The sequence below is a fragment of the Bombus pyrosoma genome, linkage group LG8 (genome assembly GCF_014825855.1).
Source record: "Bombus pyrosoma isolate SC7728 linkage group LG8, ASM1482585v1, whole genome shotgun sequence".
NCBI classification, from domain to species: domain Eukaryota; kingdom Metazoa; phylum Arthropoda; class Insecta; order Hymenoptera; family Apidae; genus Bombus; species Bombus pyrosoma.
The window spans coordinates 10,524,778-10,547,509 of NC_057777.1; the positions used below are offsets into that span (position 1 = coordinate 10,524,778).

Sequence of the window (22,732 nt, forward strand, 5' to 3'; positions counted from 1 at the left end):
CTATTACCCTTTCTCAATTACGAACTAATTTTTCTATTTATATGTTATGAAATCTCTGTGCATAACCTTACATTTGGTTGATAATGACGATTCTACGACAGATGATATGAGATTACTTCTGTTATGAAAAATTTATTTTAGGTTCTTCATTCAATTAGCATTTTTACGTCTTTTAATACGTGCTATAAATCTATAAATTTTGAACTCCTGAAATTTTTAACATTCACAGGGTAATCAACAGGGTCCTGAGTATCAAGCGATTTTAATTTTTTAATTTTTAATTTTCTCTATTTTTCGATTAGTTGAGAATTTTTTGTATTGCTCAGTTGCACTTTGTTTCGCATTTTAATCATATCGTAATATGCAAAACAGGTGTAGGAATTTTTCTTCGTGTTTGAAGAAATTTTCATGATCGTCTAATCAAAAGTTTAAAAAATTTCGTGACTGTCGTGATAAATGAGGATGATAATTTTCTTTGTATTATGAGGACAAAAAATTGACCTCATCGCTTTTCGTTTTCAAGTTACTAAAGCTTTTTATCAGTCAGTACTCTGCCGACCATTTTGCACAAACATCGTTTCTATCGATTATTGTGTAATCCTTGTCGCTAATTCATAACCGGACGTCAGATTTTTATGCAATTGTGGGAAATCTAAAAATACAAAAATATCCAGAATGCATATAGTATGCAAAAATACAGAAAATATTAAAAATAAAGTAGTCATAATATTTAGTGGGTAAAACAAATTTCTATTTAACAAATTTGTAGATTTACATTTGCACGAATGTTCGTAGTCTACTCGTAACAAATTATATTTAATACTGAAAGCTCTTTCTTTAGTGTTCGTTTCGAAGATGTAGAGAAAACATACTTGATAGAACCAAGTGAAGAATACTGGTACTTGTAGTATTATAATGATGTGTGTAATAAGCTTTCGCAAAAGTAAATACATCTCTTGAGAAACACACGCTTGAAGTAAAAATGGAACGACGTGCAGATTTCTAAATAAGTAGTTTTGATAAATTTATATATCCACTATGTTTGTTATTACAAGTAAAAGTTTAGTAACATTGGGAACGTTAGAGAATACATTTCGATTGTTCTATTTAAGGAGAGCGCTTGGGCTGTTTCGTCTGAAACTCCATTCAATTATACGAACGTGTGAATAAACTGCATATTTATGCACTTTCGTCACCGATGCTGTGTGTAAAGGCTCCATCGTGATTCACATACAATACACTTCGGTTTACGGTTGAAACAGACTGAGATAAATGAATATTAAAGCAAGAAATCGATCATCAACTTGTGAAACACGCTTTTAATACATCCTTTTTTTTATTGTACCAACTCTCTACGGTCCTGTGCTGAATTAAGATTCGAAATTCCATGCGTTTCAATCGATTTCAGTTTTAACACGTTGACTGCCATGGGGGTCACCGGTGACCGGCACTCGATTTGGCTATAGCGCCGTGGGGGCCACCGGTGGCCCTCACCACGAAAAATGCTTCAAGCATGATTTTATAACTTATTTTATTTGCTGCAAATAATATTTCGACATAATATGCATCGCATAATGAAAAGTTCACGTAGGCGCCTTGGGCAAACCATGGAAAATTCGTCTGGCAGTCAACGTGTTAATATACGTACGCATAAAACATACTCTTTCGAGTTATAAATTAATTTGATGGAAATATTTCAACGTGCATATGTTACTATTCACGAAATTATTAAAATACTGCCAAATTGTGAACAGCTTTTGGAGGTAGATTATTATCATTTAGTTGGAATAAACTGTAGAATAAGACTCAGGAAGTTCGGTAGATTCGTTATTTTATTAACATACTTAATATCAATTTTCGAGAAATTTTTATTGAAATAAACTAACCTGTGTAAGAATCAGCGAATATATTTAAGAAAAAAATATACGACAAATAAAATGCGAGCTGGTAAATTTAGTTAACACTCTTATTTCCACGATAGTCATTGCACATAAAGAATTATCAAGTAGATTAATAATCTCAGAAACTAGCTATGGAGGTATAGGTAAATTTTATTCTGTTTGTAAATAATTCCTCCTCTTGCATGTTTTCAAATTGTCAAAGTGCTTGTACGAATAGCTTATCTATTAGATATAATATGTATAATAAGTAGAGAAATTGCAGACAAATATTTGCGACCTATAAATAATTTGAGAATAATGTTTGGGTATATTAAAAAATGGAGTTATTGACTATTTTCACTTATATTGTCCATTTCTTTTAATTCGATCTAATTTATCAAATTAAAAATAACAAAAATAAAGTAAAAGTAAACTAAACTCATTTCGGTTACACATTGTGTGTCAAATCCAGCAAAGCATATTACAGTTACTGGTACGCTCAACTCCATGTAACACTGAAATAAGGACGAACGAGATATAATAATAATATATGTAGGAAATAATATAATGCCAGTAGGTTTGGTAACGGTATGATTGTTACAATATCGTTTAATGCTCCGTCAATCTATGTTTACGCAGTCACCATTCGTCACTAATTACTCTCCTTACAACGGTTCTCTTTATAATACGCTGACAACACTCCTTGACAATGCTGACAACACACACCTGATATCTCCAGGCAATCCATCCACGATACTACACTATAATACATATATAAGATAAATATATATTAATAATAAAGACAAAGATTAAGTAAAAAATAAACACTAATCGACAAGAAACAACTGCGCTATTTCTACAAACTAGGTGCGAAAATAGAGAAGAAAAGCAGAAAAAAGTATAAATATGTGATATTAATTTACCCCATATTTACAAAAGCATTTCCCGTATTATCGGTGATAGAAATGGATGACAAATTGTATCGTTCATACTTCATCTTTGATGTTCCATTTGCTACGTAAAGTGCTTTCGATATTACTTCGTAACTTATGAAATTAAATTTGCTGTATAAATTGCTCGACTCGACGCAAGAAACATGAATAAAATACAAGCGAAATATAAACTTGTTTTTCTTTCTCGTAATTATGTATTGCGCGATGACAGAGTTGGTAAGAGTGCGTACACGCGTGTAATTCGGAGTTCCCAGCGTAGAATCGTGAAACACCCGCTGGAGTGTTGCACCCTCGCCGTTTTTTAGTTCTCACCGCTTACGTCATGACCGACTGCGCTTTTCTGTTTACCATCTTCTGACGGTTTACTATTTTTCTTCTCTCTCTATTCCCTGAGATTTTGGTTATTTTTGCGAAGCGCGTTGATAGGTAAAAAGCAAGCGGATTCAACCAAGTTTCAAGTGCCCGCGGATATCCGTTGCGTTAAAATTATCGAATAATCAAAGATGGAACATATCCTTTTTCCTTCTTTTTTCTATTCTTTTAAGGGTATTTAAACAGTATAGAATCACGATACAATTTCGATGGAAAAAATATATATTTCACGTCGAGGTCCGAAAGTTCCTCCTATGAAAAATAGCGCAGAGAAGGCAGTAGTTTTTATGATGATAAAACTCTGAAATTTATTACGTATGTAAATACCGTAGTGTATTTTTTTGTTGGACTCTTATGGTAATTAGGGATGGTACTTCATAATTTTTGTTCAATTTACGATTTTATTAATTCAAGAAATTTGTATGTGTATTATTCAAGAATAGCGATTAATTAATCTTTTTCGAAAAAGTAATAATTGTTACAAGTTTCCGGCCAAGTTATATTTTCATATTAACGTAATATCGACGAAATTCTCTTTATAAAGAATTTAATAATCTTTTATTTTGTAAATCATATAATCCAAGCACTATATTTCTTAATTTAATGCCTATGTAAAGAAAAATCAAATTTTTTACACATCAAAAAATATGGTTTTATTTAGAAGATAGAAATAATTTCAAAACGATAATCTTTACCAATTAATAAGATTTCATAACAAAAGTATTTTCCAGACTAATGGATTTTTGTTATAAATAGTTTGATTTTAATAGAGATGAACGAAATGTAACGAAATGTAATGTTTCATGTATGATTATATATTAAGCAAGAGTAAGTGCCTATTATCTATTTTTATCTATTTTGTTATACATCTCTTAATAAAAAATTAATCTGAAGCAATATAATTTATCGATGACTATTAATCGTTAAGCGATTATTATGTATAAAGCAATTTAAAAATCATTGCATATCGTTGTACCGTATATTGTACTGTATGTTTGTTTCCATACATATTGGACATTTATTTAAAAAAACAAACTCCTTATCTCAATAATATAATAAGACTTTACTGTGGTCATAAACTGCAAATTTAATTTTAGGATATAAAACAAAAGAAACGTCTTTAGTGTCATTAAACAGTTGCACATTTGCACGCATTGCAAAATTTAATTGATTTGGTTATAATTTCAAAATTGCCCGTTATCTTGCAAGTTCAACGCTAACTTTCTATAAAATATCATGTTTCAGGAAGACACCTAACGGACAACGTGATACAGCAGTGCGAGAAAAGTAGAAAAGACGAGGCAGGACAGAACCCGTTGGCGGAATACAAGTGAGTACAAGCATTAAACATGCCTTTGAAGATACTTCTGCTTCAGAATTGCACTCGCTACGACAGAAGCGTATCTCTTAACGCGGGAAATTGTAGCCATCTTGTTGCACCGTTTTACCGAGTATCATCGATAGATGCTTGAAATCTCTACAGAAATTCTGTCCAAATTTTGTTTGCTTCGTCAATGAAAAAAATTGTAATTTATCATAATCCTTTTGTGTAATCCGGAATATGAAAAGTAACGATTATTGTAAATAAATAATTCAGTGTAACTAAGTAACCAAAATTTTATTTTCTTACGGAAGGAAATGGTTATAATTTATAACAAGTTTGTATTTTAATTTTAAAGTTAGTAAGTAATAATTATTATAAATAAATAATTCGGCGCTGGTATAATGGTATACTAATGAAATATGATAATATCAATATCATATTGCGTAACAAGTTTAATAAAGCATCGCATTTATATAAGATGTATCATTCTTGTTCTATTATTCTTTGCAAATGGATCGAGCAACTTATTTTTTCCATTATTCGAAGGCATTCGTATCTTTATCAAAAACTTTCGATATGTATATTTCTATATTCTCTAAATTATATCATAATTATATAATTGCAAAGAAACTCTTTCGTTTCTAATATTCATAGCACAGTGAATATTTAAATCCAATCTTTGTTATATCATGAAAAAGTCTGTAATCTGACGTATATATACGTATATATGGCATATAAAACAAATAATTATTTTATTAAAATATCGTAATATTCATTTTCTTGCTTCTCCTGTCATTAAATGGTAAATATTTATCCATGTTATTTGTTTTTTAACCAGTAATGTTTAATGTTTCTATAATATTCCTTAAAATCCAACAACGAAGTACAAATAGTTTCATTGTACAGTATAATACTATAATGACAGAGAAATAAAATAAAATCCACTCCCTCTAAATGAAATATTGTTTGCGTTTTATTGTTTAGTGTTTACATTCGATATTTGTATATTTAGTTAATTTTATATTACATAACCTAATATTACAATATTATAACATAAACCTGATATTACAATATTATAACATAAACCTGATATTACAATATTATCCTATTTTCTATATATTTGTTTTACAGAAATTTCCGGTTTCGACCACGGTTTTATCAAAATTTAGATTCTACTGAAGGAATACGAGCAGGAGAACTAACCAGCCGTCTCTTGACTTGGAGAAGTCGAGGCCATCGTCCAATAAAGCTGCAGGTAAGCTGGTTCAATATTTCCTTTTGATCAGTGCGAGTCCACATGGAAAATAGCTTACGGAGCAAATAGACATTTCACGTACAGAATGACTAACCACAAACAGAACTCCGATATATTTAAAAAAACAAATATATTTCCCAGCAATACACGTAATAAAGAAGAGAATATTCAATATTATAATTTGTTAGAGTTATTAAAATTTTGTCTGCTACGTTATCCTGCGTTTTTAATTTTACAAACGAGAGTAAAATTGAGGCGAGAGAAACGTGAGCTTATTAGCAAAGCCAAAATATAATTTATAATTTCGCAGTAAATTACCTCTCGGCGATGAGATTTTTAACGAGGATACTCACGTCAAGTATGTTTGCACTGCTGTGTTTTTCTTCTTCTTCTTCTCCCTCTTCTCCCTCTTTTTGTCTTTCTGCGTGTTGGTTTTTTTATAAACTCCAGTAAAAATTTTCTCAGTGCTAGCGAACTAATACACTCACGCTAAAGTATCGAGCATGCCGTGCCACACACACATTAATGACAGTGATATGCTGAAGTGGTGAACAAGATAATACGCAGCATCCGCGCTAAACTGTCCCACTGTAATTTGCAACTTGTCATCATAGATAATCCTCGTTTTGAACTAACTTGAAATCGATACACACTCGTTAACGATATCCTCTAAGCATTCCACTATTGATTTTTATAGCATTGGCGGCAATTCTTCACATATATAAATATGTATTGCGTAGGATTTCTGACTTGGATTAAACAACTGCATTATTTGTCATTGAAAATAAGGAAAATAAGGCTATGAAGGGCTGTCACGAGTTCAAAACACGATCACGGTAAATTAAAGTGCCTCAAACTCATATTGAAGGTTATTCTAAGACCATAAACACTTTTTTGCTTTCAGTATGTTTCTTATAATTACATGTCATAATGAACATCAACACGAGTTTGATGACATTGTGGTCTTGAAACGACCTTAAACAATGAAATACCGATATCAAACCATTTGATGATTCTTCGTTACAACTAAATAGTATCGTTATTGTTTACGTTATTGTTATTAGTTGTTTCTATTGTTTTTCAACAACAAATCATTATCAGTAAGTTGAGCGTTTTGCTTTGTTCATTATAATATTTTTAATTTGTATGGAAAATGGAAATCTTTACGTAACATTTGCGTATTATTTTATTGCTAGATACTCGATCAATTAAGATAACGTCACAAAATCGCTCGTTCGAAATTATTATAAAACAGTGAAATCTAACGAACTTTACAAAAAGTATAGAACGATTGTATTAATTGTTATATTTCTATATCTGTTATGTTTCTCTATTTTTTTTAATTTTATTATAGATTTAAGTCAACGACCCTTGAACCACCCTCTTGGCGATAATAGATAGAAATAAGAACGAAAGGAGTGGAGCAAAGTTCGCGTGATGCCCAGATTAGGGTAGACTTTATTTATATTATTTCGAGCAGATTATTACTCATTTCGTGATAGCTTAGAAGCGACAATCTTCGCTGCTGCTGACGTTCTTTGTTTCGTTTATTCATCATACTGTCGCTACGTTAAAAAATAATAAACTTTATTTAATCACTAGTATCACTATAATGTACAAAATATTGAAAAATCTGTTTGCATACAATTCAGCTTAAAAGTATCACAAATTGTATAGTTAAGTTTGAGTAGTATAATCGATATAAAAATAAAGATTATACGTTTCAATGTTTCAATTAGATTCATTAAAATTTGAAGATACACTGAATTGGCACGTGCGCTTAGTATCTACAATTGGAATATTTCTTTCACGACTAGACTACGGTTTTTCATGTATTTATTAAAAATTTAAAAATGCAGAGATATACGAAACGAACATAATATGTAAGAATGTATAAAATATCCAAAGTAAAATTATAAACATAGAAGCTTACCTAGATTTTACTACTTCTTTAAATATGTTCATAAAAATATGAATTTGCATACAAATTCGCAATTTGTTCATGACACATATTCGAAAGTTTCAACTTTAATAATTAAACCGCGGATTCTGGATATTTATGCAAATTCGTATTTTCACGAACACGATTGAAGAAGTAGAATATTTCTTTTTTTTTTATTATTTAATTTGTACTTTACAATTTGTCCAGCTGGACATTTGGTAAAAAAAAGAAGTAGAATGTAAGCAGAAATTTGTTTCAGTTGTTAAATATCGTAATAAGTACTATATTTCGAACATTTTATAAACTTTTGTCACCATATTAAGTTCATTTTGTACATTTTTGGCCATTAAATTTGTCATAAATGTGTAAACATTCCCATCCTAATTATATGATACAATGATGTCATGTAAAAGTTTGAAATTTTATATCGATCAACCTTGACGTAAGGAAAAGGAAAAGAATTGAAGCAAAAGTTTTTTCATATTAAAACATTCAACCAAAAAGTATAAATTTTGTAAGAAAACGCAAAGATCCCAACAATGGGATCGGTTGTCTGGCCTTCGTCACCGTCGGTTTTAAGGGAATACAATAGCACAATACAATAACACTCCAGAATACAACAAATTAGACCCTTTTCACACATATCAGAAGTGGGATTATATAAGACAAACTTTTATATAAGACAAATTTTTTCTTTTATATTTATTTATTTCATTCTTGCCTTTTGGCTTTGAATCGTTTCCAACTATCAGCTTTACAACCGTACATAATCTTTACGATACGACGATAAATGTGTGAAAAATTAACAAGATGTATATAAAATCGCAAAATTTATAAAAATTTATATAAACGCAACGTTAATTCGTAATATTCGAAATCGCGTAGAATACTGCTTGAAATTCGTCCTCGTTGACCATTGTACAAAGAATACCAAAGTATCCTAGTCGTTGCAGTTGTAAAATCGTTAGAGCCCGCTAGGACTCCGCACACTAAGGGAAAGGGTCTAATTTATAGTCCCTCAAGTGTTTTCACTTTCTCTTCTAAAAATCGACGTTAACGAAGGTGAGCGTTCCGATCGTTCGAATATTTACATTTTCTTGCAACTTATAGTTCTGAGTAATGCAATGGAAAATATATTTGACACGGTTCTGTACGAAATCATATTTTACATCCGGTTTTCCTTCATCAGAAATATTTTCACGATCAAGGTCAGCTGATTAGCCTGAATAAAAGTCGCGTACAAACGCGGTGTCTCTTTGTTCTTGCTCTGCCGCATATTTATTTTTCGTTTTTTCCCTCTTGAAAAGAGGGGAAGCTAGCATGGTGAAATCGCGAGAAGGGATGCCGTTTAATTCGTGGGCATGCGCTCACCATCATGGGGGAGTAGTCGTTGCAGAGGGGTTGCCGCCTCTCTTTGGGGTAATGTTATTGATCAGAGTTTCTTCTGTCCCACCAAATGGCTCAAGTGTATCACGCCATGGGGAATCGAGCTACGATTTTTCCCCCTTGCTTCCAGCGCAGAAACTGTGGCTGTTGGATTTGATATAAACTTCTGAATTTTCTGCAATATCTATGTACTTGGAAAAATTATTAGGTCATCAGGAAATATTTTTTTTAGAACGGAGGTTTTGTACGAATATCGCGTTATGTATTTATTAGCAGGTCAATACCATTTTTACAAATGGATGTAATTCTCAACAAAAAAGAGGTCAAGGCTTTTGTGTCTGGAAACGATAATTTAAAAAACATTGTAACTTTAATTTTGCAAAATAATACTTGTGTTTATATGATATCTTATGAAAACTGAATTCTGCAAAAATAAAGTTAAAAAATCTTAAATACGAGCAATTTATAAAGAATTAAAAATCATATAAATTATATAAAAAAATACATCGATAAATTTCTAAAGATCTCGAAAGCTTACATCAATTGTTTTCCATAAATAAAATTTATATTATATATTTAGTACTACATATATAATATATTTATTTTATTTATTATTTTATAAGTGTATTCTTATTCTTATTTTTATTATTATTATTATCATTATTGATTAGAATATTATTATTAATATAATATATGTAAGCGACACAAATATTAAATATAACAATCATTACGTATCATCGATTTCGTAACAATTCTTCCTTTATAAATGATTATGAGCCAAACGTTTCAAGTAAAAATACAACAGTAAAACAAAGCAGTAAATTGGTTATATAAAAAATTTTAAACCTTTTATATGTTTTTTATTTGAAATACGAAGATTTTTTATTAAGGAAGGTGACATGAAATTTTAATAGAAAAAGAAATATCACCTTCGACCCTTTTCTGTCAGTATTATTATTGACGTAATGTACACATTGCACAAAGTAGAGCAATCGGAACAAATTCACGGATAAATCGCGAAATTACTATTAAATCATACACCCCGTTTTATCAATAAAGGAAATACGGTATGCAGAATAATATGCGAAGTATTTGATAACCAACGATAACGAAGAACAATAAAAAGTAGCTTCCACTTGACGCACGTTGCATTCTAATCGATATACCAAGGCGCCAATCCGTTTCCTGATCAATCTACGCTCAAGAACTCGTCCCTAATGAGGCGAAAAAAAAGGATTTTGATTAGATATCCCAGATAAAACATTCAATAACCGTGAAACAGAGTAAATATAACAGAAAAACGATAAGAATACAGCAAAACATGGAGGTGATACGATTGAAAGGAAAGATAATAATTCTAAGTATAAAATAGTATGTAGTTTCTTAAAGATACAGCGAATAGAAGAAAGGAATTTATGTTGAAAAAAAGGAGAAAATGCAGTTTTCAGAAAAGCGTGAATGAGGGGAAATAAATAACCTTGCATACATTACATTAGTAGGTATGTGAAAATTAAGTAAGCAAAGATTTTTCCGTTCACAGGTTCGCATGAAATTGATCGCGATTTATGCAGAAGCACGAAAAAAATTATTTTAGGCTGAGGATAGAAATTTAGTAACAAATTCTTGTCATATGTAATAAAATCGGTCATTGTAAATTGAGTAAATATTCACTATTTTGCTGTGCATGGTGTAAACTGTAAAAAAAAGAGAAATAGGAGTAATAGTATGATGCGAACAAAAGAATAATCTCAAGTATATAAATATAAAAACGCAAGGAAGTCGATGAAATGACGGATGACGTAACGTTACTTCTACTAGAAATTATAAACGAAACAACCTCTTGTTTAACGAAACGGTGCACGCAAAAATGCATAACACAGCTTGCAATTACACAACGTGTTCTAAAGCTTACCATAAAACAGAAGCAACCAAGAAAATAAAAAATAAGGGAGAATAAAAAGCGGCTCTAAGAGGGTCTAAACTGTCGTAAAAGTGAAAAGAAAACTTAATATTATTTGATAGATAAAGCGAACGATCCTTTGTGTCTTATGAGAAAAGCAATGAATCAAAGACGCAGATCGAAACGTCAAAAAAGGCAGGACAATTTCACGCAGCGGAGAAAGAACGTACGTACCATCGGCAGCGGTAGAGCAAGAGAGAAACGAATTTATCCAGTAGCGTAAGAAGGAAAAGGACAGTCACGGATCCATGGAGTGTGCACGAGCGAGGGAGGGAGAATAGAGAGAAAACAGGATAAAAAGAGAGATAGAAAAAGACACAGTGTTGGAAGAGCGAGAGGTATTGCATAAAGGATTGAGTGGAAGAGTGAGAGAAGAGGTTGAGTGAGTCAGTGATGGCGTACAGCAGCCAGGCCGAGCCCAGCTGTTCTTCGATCCCCTAACCTACGTCAGTTTATTTCAGCTACCAACACTACGTAGTCCTGAACGCGCTCCGTGCTCTCATGTACCCGTCGATACCTCGTTATCCCTCGATCTTCCGGTTTTATCGCCTTCTATTCATTAACGTTTTTTCATCGTAATTTTTTCGTTCCGATTCGTAACTTCAGTGCCAGAACTAAGGAAGAAAGGAAAAGAAGAAGACAAAGTGCGAACAACGTGAGATAAGAACGCTTTATTCGTATAAAACAGTGAATCGATTGTGAACGGTGCTCCATGCTCCCCGGAAACGGCGATGAAGCGACAGTGACGATTGAATCGTACTTGAAAACGAATCTCCCCTGACGATATATCGGTGCGAGCGTTTCATGGTATAGGAAAACGTGCGCGACTCTGTCAGACCTCGTTATCTTGGTTTTTTTGACGGATGAACCGCTTTGAACCGCGATACCTTTGCCTTCGGGCACTTTTCGATATCGTTCGAGCGAGAAAATAACGAATCGAACGCGACGTTCCAGCGAGTCGCGATTGTTCACAGAATAACGCGTATTTTCAAGTCGAATCGGAGTGGTGCATGTTCACAGTGCGAAGGAGTCCTCGACAATCCCTGTAATTGAAAAGGAACCGAAATTTCTTTAACGAGCGCAGATCGGTAAAGAAGAGACCGGTAGATTTCCTTGGGAAATAGCTTGGCAAAAGTAGAAACGCTCGTGCGGAAATTGAAAAGGATGTATGTTTGAACAGAGGATTTGAATAGAATGGGCGATCTTTTGGATTACGACCAATGATTCGAAAAATTCTGGAAATCTCTTTCGAAACGTCATATGTTTGAAGAAAATCGAATGACGGGATTTATCGACGTAACTAGTGATTTTCTTTCGAGATCTACCAAATTTTTAAATTAAAATTCGCAAGAAATTGTAAGAGCAAACTACGATTTCGCGAGGTATCAAGATTCTTTTACGACAGTGAAAACCTAAAGAAAGTGAGAGTTGCATTGGACAAACCATGCGTCTCTTGTATTTTTGGACAAATTTATTTGGGAATTAAGGACCGAATAAGGTAATGAAAAATAAGATTAAGTAAGACGTTGATATCAAGTTGAAATTTTCTTTGGAAGAAGTCAGACAGGAGAAGGAAGAAAGCTGATTTTCCTTCTTTATCTCTCACCGCAAAAGGCGCGTCCGGTTGATTTGCGAAACGAATGGCAAAACGTGGGTCGTAAACGAGTCGAGTGGTACCGTGCAACTATAAATGGAACCCGTAATGCCAAACCATCGACCGTGTCACGAGGAAAATAACATTGCGAAGGAAAACGAAATTTTTAAAGAATCGTGAATGAGAACAGAAATTCTTCCTAGATCAACTTCAGCTAGATATTACGATAGATATAATACTAAGAATTATAAAGCGTAATACCAAGTATACAAGATTAAGTATACGGAAAGATTGTTCCTTCGATAAGATAGCGTCCAAAATTCTACAAATTAGAATTCTAAGATCACTCAGCACCTTCCAAATATAGAATGTGATAAACGTTAACTACAATAAACAATTTCGCATTAAAAGACAAAAATTAAAATAAGAAGGGAAAAGAAAGTTCCTCGCACTGTATCCGGAAAAAGACTGTACTTGACAGGTACGTAACTACATTCCTAATTCCAGTTTCAAGATATTACGATGCATAGCGATCACTGTGGATAACCGGTCCGTTTTATAAATCGTATCGTTCGATCGTTCTCTACACCAGCGTCAAAAGTGCAAAGAAAAAAATAGTTCCTCGCTCGACGACACATTCCACAAATTCTCAAGAGGTCAGCGTACCAATTAAGGCTCGTAGAAACGGTCTGTCGCTACGTTTTCGAGTAACGAAGCAAGAAGCAGTCGGACAAGCAACAAGTACAAACGAAACGGTACGTGAAAAATAATAATTAACCAAGTCGCGAAAAGGAACCGGCAAATGAAGGAGGCTCTTGGCGCAGTCGAGATGAGGTGCTGATGAAATGCCAGAGGGACATTTCGAAAATCTTTGCCTCGACGCATGCGTGCCGACGCACTCGACGCCCGATGGAGCGCGATGAAGCTGCCCCTCGGTGGATGAAGAAGGGTCGAGACCTGGAGAAGAGTGGTTTTCTGATGGTGTGCGTCGACGTCGGACCAGCCAGGTTACACCGGGCGCCGCGACGCGTCATTCCACCATTCTTTCGTGTTAACCTCTCCACTTAAACTTTCGATTTAACCTTTCGATTTGTCTGTCCGAACGAAGCTCCTTGACCGATCAGCTGATCACAGGAAGACAGAATACGATAAAAACGACAAAACAGAGAAAGGTGGAAAAACAATACGGGATATAATAAAATATCGGAGAAAAGAAAAGTTATGCCGGGTGAAAATAGAGAGAGGAGCTTAAGACAAGCAACGTCTGGTGTAAGAGAACTTTCTCCGTCAAAGACGAGCGAGTTCGAAGTAAGAACACGCGGCAGCTCGATGATCCCTCTTCCTCGTGCGATGCCACAGAACCCGAAGACCGTTAAAACGGAGAAGAATCGTCTAAGACTGATCATGGAGAACAACAGAGGGTTTGTGGATACATCGGAGAAGGAACGAAGGATCAACGTGGACGAAGATGAGATGGGCTATCGAGTGTCTGCCATCACGGAGCCGGCTACACCGCGATACTGCGACCTATCCTGCAACGTGTATCGATGTCCTGTACGAAAGGTGATTGGTGATTCTCCCCGTTTGAAGATTCTCCTTCTTCTCCTTTTTCTTTTCTTTGTCATCGCTCATCGATGAAAATAGAAACTAATAGAATTCACCACGGCACTGGGGTGAGAGTTACAACGTGTCAATTCCTCGTTTCGTGATTGGATAATAAGTGAACGTGGTCGGCTTTTACGGGTTTATTCTAGCTGAGGAAGAATATGACACGTTCCTGTTTTTGGCATGTTATTGAATAATTTATGGAGCGGACTAGGTGAATTTTATGATTCTTCCTTTTATAATGATCTTTCGTTATTCCTGAGATATCTGTTTAGATTCCCAAGGTATTTTATCTGATTGTTCACTTTCGCTCTGTATCGAATTATATTAGCCACGCTGATTATATTGGTTCGTTGTTTTGAAGTGGTCTTTGTTTCGACGTTGATCTTTTAGCAATTATTTCACGCGAGTCTTGATTTTGTGTTTTATATCGAATTACGTTGGTGCAATTCAACGTTCCTTTTCTGTAACGATCTTTTATTTGGATTTTATGTTTCTTTCGTAGTAATCTTCCATAAAATGTATTAAGTAATTACATATTGACTGTGGGTTTTGTATCAAATTATATTCATAGAAATGATTATATTTTTTTGTTTCTCGATTCGTTTTATGCAATCGTTCACTTTGGATTTGTATCGAAATGAGATTTTGTCGATGTTCTTTGTATTTTCTATTTGTTTTACGCAGCTAGTTTATGCCGAGATCAATACTTTATTAATAGTCTGATATCGGGTTGCTGATGCTTTTGTTACTGCATAATAAAGTTAAAATTTTGATTAGTATTTTGCAAGTAGAATATCGTTCTTGGAAATATTGATCGCGGATAATGTCATTAAACGTTTTTAAAGTAGATATTGTAATAATGCTCGACTTTATGTTTTCTTTCCAATATAGGGAAATTGATTTTGACTAAATCAATTTTATATTAATCGATGATGAATTTATGGTATTGACAAATTCGTGAAAATTAATTGAAAATAATATTTCGATATTGTCAAGATAGATTTACTGGTACTAACACATAATATACTCCTTTTAATACTTTTTTACTATTCTATTTACTATTCTATTTTCTATTCTACTATTATATTTTCAACTATTCTACTATTTATATAGTATTCTACTTTCTACTAACTATTCTCGTTTATGTTAGTAAATTGGTTTGTAATTACTTTATATTAATTGATATTAAATTTATAGCAACTAAAATATCAAACGGATATTATATCCGATTAAACATATTATCGTTGTAAATATTAATTTAAAATAATGTTATTCGATATCTTCAGAGTAAACTTCTCATTTTTATTTTTGATTTATTTCACAGTACCAAGAAATTGCTTTCGAACAGACACAAAGGAACGCTTAACGACATAATTTCGCCAAAAATGCGATTTATCTCTTTCTTGCCTTGACTTCTTCAATTATCGTTCATCTTCTCTAATTTGATGTATTAAATACATCGCATAGACAACGTTTCACTTGAATATTTTCTGAACCACAGCTATTCACTTCTCTTACCCGTGAGTCACTGCACTTTTAAGATTCGAACTGTTCTCTCAGAGTATTTTGCATTTCACAAGGGATCTTCAATGAATTTACTTAAATCTTCCACCCGATAACGAGTTACGCTTATTGTCACACCTTTTGGAACGACAACCGGAAGATTGCGTCTTTTTCGCACAACTGATTAGCATGTTACGTTTTCTGTCTGAGTTTCGCCTTCGAATCTTTGTTTGTACACAAATGTTTCAACAGAAATTTGTCTTTATTTATATACTCGTGAAAGTATTCGACACTTACCACAGAATTTTCTTAGGAATACATTATGTTCATTATTAAAAACTGTATAACGTTAAAACACGTTCCCTTTTTGAAGCCATTCAACTTTTATCCGGAACGTTTTTCGACATAATTAATAGTATCGAAAATATTTCAGCTTAAACTCTTAGATGACTCACCTTCGTACGTACAGACTACACATACACTTCGTGAAAAATTAGTATACGGCATGAATAGTAGTTCTAACTATACAATTAATGATAAAGATTGTCTCATTACTCGTTACATATTGTGCTTATTAATGCAATGGATAATTGACCATCCAAATAATTTGGTGCACTTTCCAAAATGTGTACTTTCAATAAATATCTTGTAACAGTTGTAGCTTCTATACTATGTATATATGACGTGCTTTGGTAAAAAGGAATTAAACGTGTGAAAATATACGCGTTTCCAGATAAACGCGTTTAAAATTATGCCTTCGAAGAAATATTTAAAAAACACGAAATGAATTTGTGAAATACCTTCACCTTTAAAAGAGACACCTTATCGAGAAATATTCCATTCGAAATCGTTTAATCTTACTTTGCGATGTTTTCTTCTATCTTTAGAAGATGTGAAAACATTTCTTCTATCGTTAAAAGATGAAAATACTTTCTTATGTCTTCGCCCATTAAAAAAACTATAGTCTGGTCTAAACTAAAGTCTCTTGTATAAAGAGTATATAAATTGTAAGTGTAAAAACCCCTACAACGGGATTCTACACCTTTGGATCGATAGAGATTTGTAAAAGTCTGTGCAAAGTTGACCTCGACTTTAAGATTCAAGGCAACTCAACCGTTCTCTTATAAAATGATATTAGAGTTTCATTAATTTTATATTCATATAAAACTAATGTTATTTATAATATATTTACATCTCGGATAAAGTTTACTATCGAATTGAATAATTACACCATTAGATTAAACGTGCTTTCCATTGCCTAAAATTAACACGTAATTTTCTTAAGAAACGTGGTCAAAGTATATTATAGAAATACAAATCCGGAACTGCTTAAGTGTTGACTTGAACAACGGTGGTGGCCATGTAGAAGCTGACACGTAGGAATTGCTATTACGTAGATTGAAAAAGAGAGAAAAAAAGGAAGAAGTGTGATATATAATGGTATATCAGGTGTACATACGCAATAGATGCTGTTTACCCTGCATCTGGCTACAATATATATATATATGTCGGAGATGGGGGGACACTGGAGCCTCCCGTTTGGAACTATGGGAAAATCCCGTAATATTGTAATCTAGATTCTACTATAGCCGTGTTTAAACAATTGTCATTCATTGTATTTGTTCGAGACTTGTGATAGTGGGATTGTCGAGGTGACACAACTGGTCGCAGAACATAGCCGCGGTCACAGGATGAACATTTTTCCTCGGAGATGTCAATATAATGGGACATACGTTGTATTAACAATCAAACTCCAAGCAGAGATTGCCTAGCAACGGCGATTGGAACCTTTTCGAAGCTTCGGATCAGTATATAACAAACGAACGCAATCGAAAAGGAAGGAAAATTTCCATCAGTTTATTATTCGTGCGATCGGCTTGAAGAGTTACACATCGAGAAGTATATACAGAGCGTCCCATTAAACGTGTTTGCGTGTTAAAGTATTTTACGTTTAATAAAGAGTTATACTGTTGACGTGGATTCGTTATCGAACCTAGAATCATTGTCACTAGCGTCTCGAGTATCTAATTACCACGGTTACTTGTCGATATCTGTAACAATCGTGTTTGCATTAGTCAATATCTTCTCTATTGCATAACGACAAAGTCTAACCATAACGAATGTTCGTTTCACGCCCTTTTAACCCCAACCCTAATCATAATGCCAATCCGACATATATATATAACCATATCGTAAATAAAGCGAGTCCAAAAACTAGTGGGACTCGGTGGAAAGAATTTGATCTTGAATTTCAAGGTTAAGGTCAATTTTACACGGACTCCTTTTTACAGATCTCCACAGATATAGAGATGTGAAACTAATAGTAGTGATACTAGTTTCTACACTTACCTTTTATACATACTGGATATAAAGATATTGACGCAAATGTTGTAAACATTTAAACATGCTGGGAACAAAGCAATTTATTTTTAATTTCTCAGCGATATGAATCTAAAAAGAACACAAAGAATCGAGATTGATAATTCCGTTTAGAATGTATGTAACAGAATGTATGCAACGTTGAATATCGTTAATTAAAACGACAATTAAATCGTAAATTAGATTATGCATCGAATGATTCATAAAGACGTCTTTTAATTTGATTATTCTACGTTTCTTTCAACGCATAACTCAATAACTTCTGATAACTCGTTGAACAAATTGATAGATGTGTTTCTTCTAGTGCAGACTTTCCACGAAAGCGCACAATGCAAATTACATGATAATTTCTCTGTTATTTTTCTACATTATCTCAGGCTATCTTACTATGAAGAATTTTATTACAATTGTATTATAATTCGAGAGAAATTTACAATTACATAAGAGATTAATGTTAAAATGTGGTACTTAAAATAATGTTTACTTTCTTCTATATTTTACGTCTTTAATTATCATTGATCCGTATTGTTTCCTTAATTACTTAATAATAATAACAATTTATTTGTACTTAAAGCCTAGGGTCTATTACAAGGAGATAGTTGCATTCTTAGTACTTTCTTACACTATACTATATTGTTACTTTATTATGTTTTATTTACTTAAATTATATTACTTAACTTTCTCATAATTGTTAATATGTATCTATGCTAGTGTATACAATTGCGTATATATACTTATATACATATAGTATTGTATTGTATTGTGTACATACCAACAATATGATATGCAAGGAGAAAAAATTTCAAAAAGGAAAAGACTCCTTCCAGATACTAATCATTAACAATAGAGAGGAAGCGAAAAACACTTTCAATTATATGCAACGAGTCATAAGAAAATTGAACTTACAGTTAGATAAATAATAAATCTTGATATATATATAAAGATTTATGATATATATACACCACTGTGCTGCATACACAAAGATAAATACATACTAAATATTAAGAAAAAGTTAAGAAATATAATATAACGTATTAAAATAATAATAATATATATATAGAAATATCATTTCCGTATGTGAAGCTTTATTGTGCATCTAATTGTAAGTACAGTCTTCTGATCGTTATGGCTGATTGCACTTAATTGAAAATGTTTTTTGCCTTTTCTCTGCTCTTAATGATTAGTATCTAGGGAAATCTTTTCTGTTTTGAACTTCTTTCTCCTTGCATATCATATTACTGGGGACATACTGATATAACATGTTTCAAGGTTTCTTCCCTTTCTATGTTATGTAGCTGACACGCTCTGTGCCATTTATTTTTATTCTTTCCCCTTTCTCTCCTGATATACTAAATTCATGCCTTCCGGCTAGGCGTATTTGAGCAATTGTCCTGCTGTAAACTATTCGTAGTATGTAATTTAGATATTCTTCTCTGTTTAATTCTGTTAGATTCTTTATATATTGATATATCGTACGATAGCTTAAGCTCAATGCTTTATATCTCTGTCATCCAAAAATGCTGTAATTTCTTCCAGTTCTGATATTCCGGATTCTTATAGCTCTGTTAGTTTTTCCTTTGATATTGTGTACCAATTGTACGTTTTGTGATTATTTCTGTTTTTACCTAAGTTTTTTAGTTCTTCAACATTCTGGATTCAACATTTTAAACATACTCCCTGAAATCTCCCATTTTTAATTACTTATAACCTTACGTTACAAGCAACGTTTTTAATAAACTGCACAGAATGTATTCTTGAATCTTTTGACTAAACTTGGTTAATATATTTTATGATCGAAAATGAAGAAAATAATGTGAATTATAAATTCTTATTTAATTTTTATTTCATCTATTCTACAGGCTCTAATATAGAATAATATAAATCAGACAAAAAGAGATAACTCGTTCCAATAAATCATTCGAGTCTTCATTAAAAAGTATAATAGCTTGGAAGACGGAGGAAATGATAAGGAACTCACTCTTGTTATAATACAAGATAAAAATAAGTCAACAATCTATGTAATTACATACAGTAAACTCTCGTATAACATGGTACTGACAAAACATAGTTTCGTATAACACGGTTAAGAAATTGCTGCAGTTAGCGTACGATATGATGGCAAACGTTACAGCCACCAGATAAAACAGTAGATAACTTTCAAAATGCAGCAATAAATGAAAATCCTCTAATAATTAAACTTTTATGTATAGAGAAATTTATATATCTAATGCTACATAAATGCATGTTTATAATACGTAAAGAAATTTATTTTTGTATTTGTAATAAATTTTTGAACGATAGAATCTGTACATGGCATCGCATAAGGAATTATATATATAATTATATATATAATTATATATATCTAAAAGATGAAAAATGAATTTAATTTTTTATAGAAAGAAATGCTTTCTGAAACTCTTGCATGCTAATATGTTCTTTATATAATAGTAATAAACTTTCGTTTTAAAGTGTCATATTCTTTAGTATAGTATTTCGATAAGTCTTTAAACAATATTTTTTCTATTTACTCTATTTCTTCTCGTAAGCAGTTTTAATGAAGTTTCATTTGAAAATATATTAGAACACCCTATATATGCAGTTTCGATGTCTTAAATGAATTAAAGTAGTTTAAACTGGGTGCTGTAGCTTTACTGTGGCATATCGCGTACGTTCTTCATTACTTCTCACAATGATGCTATTTTGTCACAATACGTGGTACATTCGCTGGCTTTGTCGCTTTATTTCTTAGAATTAGACCAAAGTAGGGCAAAGAAGAATACTCGAGAGATTTAATCCTGTCACGCTAGCACCGTGTTTAAAATAGTAGAAGATTCCTCGAGTGACCGCTCGAAAGCAAAAGTCTCAGCTCGGATTTAAATTTATATCGAGATCTATGATTCCAATTCTTCGATATCGTAGAAATTTGTGTAATAATGGAAAAATTTATTTTGAGAATTAAGTTCGTATCGCATTTCCCAAAGGTAGGTTCTAAAGTAAAACACGATTGAAAACATATTAGTATTCTTCACATATAAGGAAGACTTTACTAATTTACGCGAATCTGAATTAAAATATTAAATGGAAATAATGTTCTCTCTTTTCATTTATAAACTGCTACAATTATTATAGTATTATCTAGTATTATTTTCAAACTTTTCGGTAAACAAATTTTTAACTGTTTTTACTGATATTTTATTCTAAATTAATTACAACTCATCACGTAATTTAAGCCTTTCAAACTTGCTGATTTGTAATTCTTTATATGTGTTTTTTATTGTAAGTATTTATTTCACCATTAAATTTTTTTATAAATTATAAATTTTTTTATATAAATTATAATTTATATCTTAAAACTATTCATAGATGATTTCTTTATTTAAATATCCTAATAACTTTAAAGCCATTAAAAATATAGATATTTATCTCAGCGCGCTCTGATTTTATGTCACTATAGATTACTATAATTTGTCTAGTTTTTGTGTTGTGTTTGGAACTTAAAAAAGATTGATTTATCTGTGAGTTATTAAGAAGTTAATTTCTCCTTTCGCTGATAATTTTGATAAGAAAGAAAGATTTCTTTGAACTTGAACGTTCAATGAGAAACGTGAAGTGTTCTGCTCGTATACGTGTTGCACGTGACTAAAATACACTTCCTTGCTTGGTCGTGTCAAAAATAAAAATAGCACTCGCAGAGCATTGATTCCGATGTTCTGGATTCGTCGAAAACAATAGATATACAAGTATAAAGATTTTCGACTAGAAATTAAAGATCTAAGAAAGAAACAACCTACAAAATTTGGAAATAAAAAAGATTCTGAGGAAAAATGAAAATGAAAAATTTAGGTACACAAACTTCTGATTAAAAATGATCATTATAGAAATACGTAATTTTCATTAAAAATGTAACTAGGAGATAAAAATCTACGGATAAAAGAGAAAGAAAATACCGTACAAGATCTTCGACTAAAACTACAAAAAATGTTAGAGTTATAAAATTGTATAATATATATAGCTATGACAACTATAACACTACATTTCTATATTGAATACTTGCCAAAAAAGTACTAAGATTGCAAAAAACACAGTTTCGTTAATACTCGTCTTCGTAATGGAATTCCGCCAAGTTCATTACCACTGAGAAAGAGATGCTCTCGATCTAGCATTCACTTCTCGTTTCCAATAGGGAACCAGATGTGGGCAAATTTGATTTGATATCAGAATAAAACATATTATATTATCTTAAAATACTAAGACGTCTCAACCAATGTATCATCTGCATTTTAAAAATAAGATACAATCGGGAATTGTAATTTTATTTTATATCGAAATCAAAGAAATCATCTTTGAATAACTCTTTACTTTGCTTTAATTGCTCTTTAAGTATATTTGAATAACAAGCAATAAATCTAGATCATTTAAAAATTTGTACTTCTGACGTAATTAACGTAAGTTGTATCAGAAATTATTCAGGGAACTAGTTTGGAAAATATTTGCTTATCTAAAAAACCATACAAAATGTTATTCCATTTGATAGATAGAAATAATTCAAAGGAAGATCATCTTGTTCAAACAAATT

General features: G+C 32.2%; 1 protein-coding gene across 9 annotated transcripts in view; it reads left to right on the forward strand.

Moving 5' to 3' along the window:
• Positions 1–22,732, forward strand: part of LOC122570354 — an 86,078-nt gene that overhangs the window by 33,361 nt on the left and 29,985 nt on the right. For 7 of the 9 annotated variants that reach the window (XM_043732549.1, XM_043732554.1, XM_043732555.1 and 4 more), the window contains 2 exons: positions 4,451–4,535; positions 5,661–5,784. In XM_043732549.1, the coding sequence (XP_043588484.1) occupies positions 4,451–4,535; positions 5,661–5,784 (209 nt within the window). Of the gene's footprint in view, positions 1–4,450; positions 4,536–5,660; positions 5,785–11,522; positions 14,230–22,732 lie in introns of those variants that run through there. The other 2 variants (XM_043732553.1, XM_043732556.1) reach the window with 2 other exon arrangements.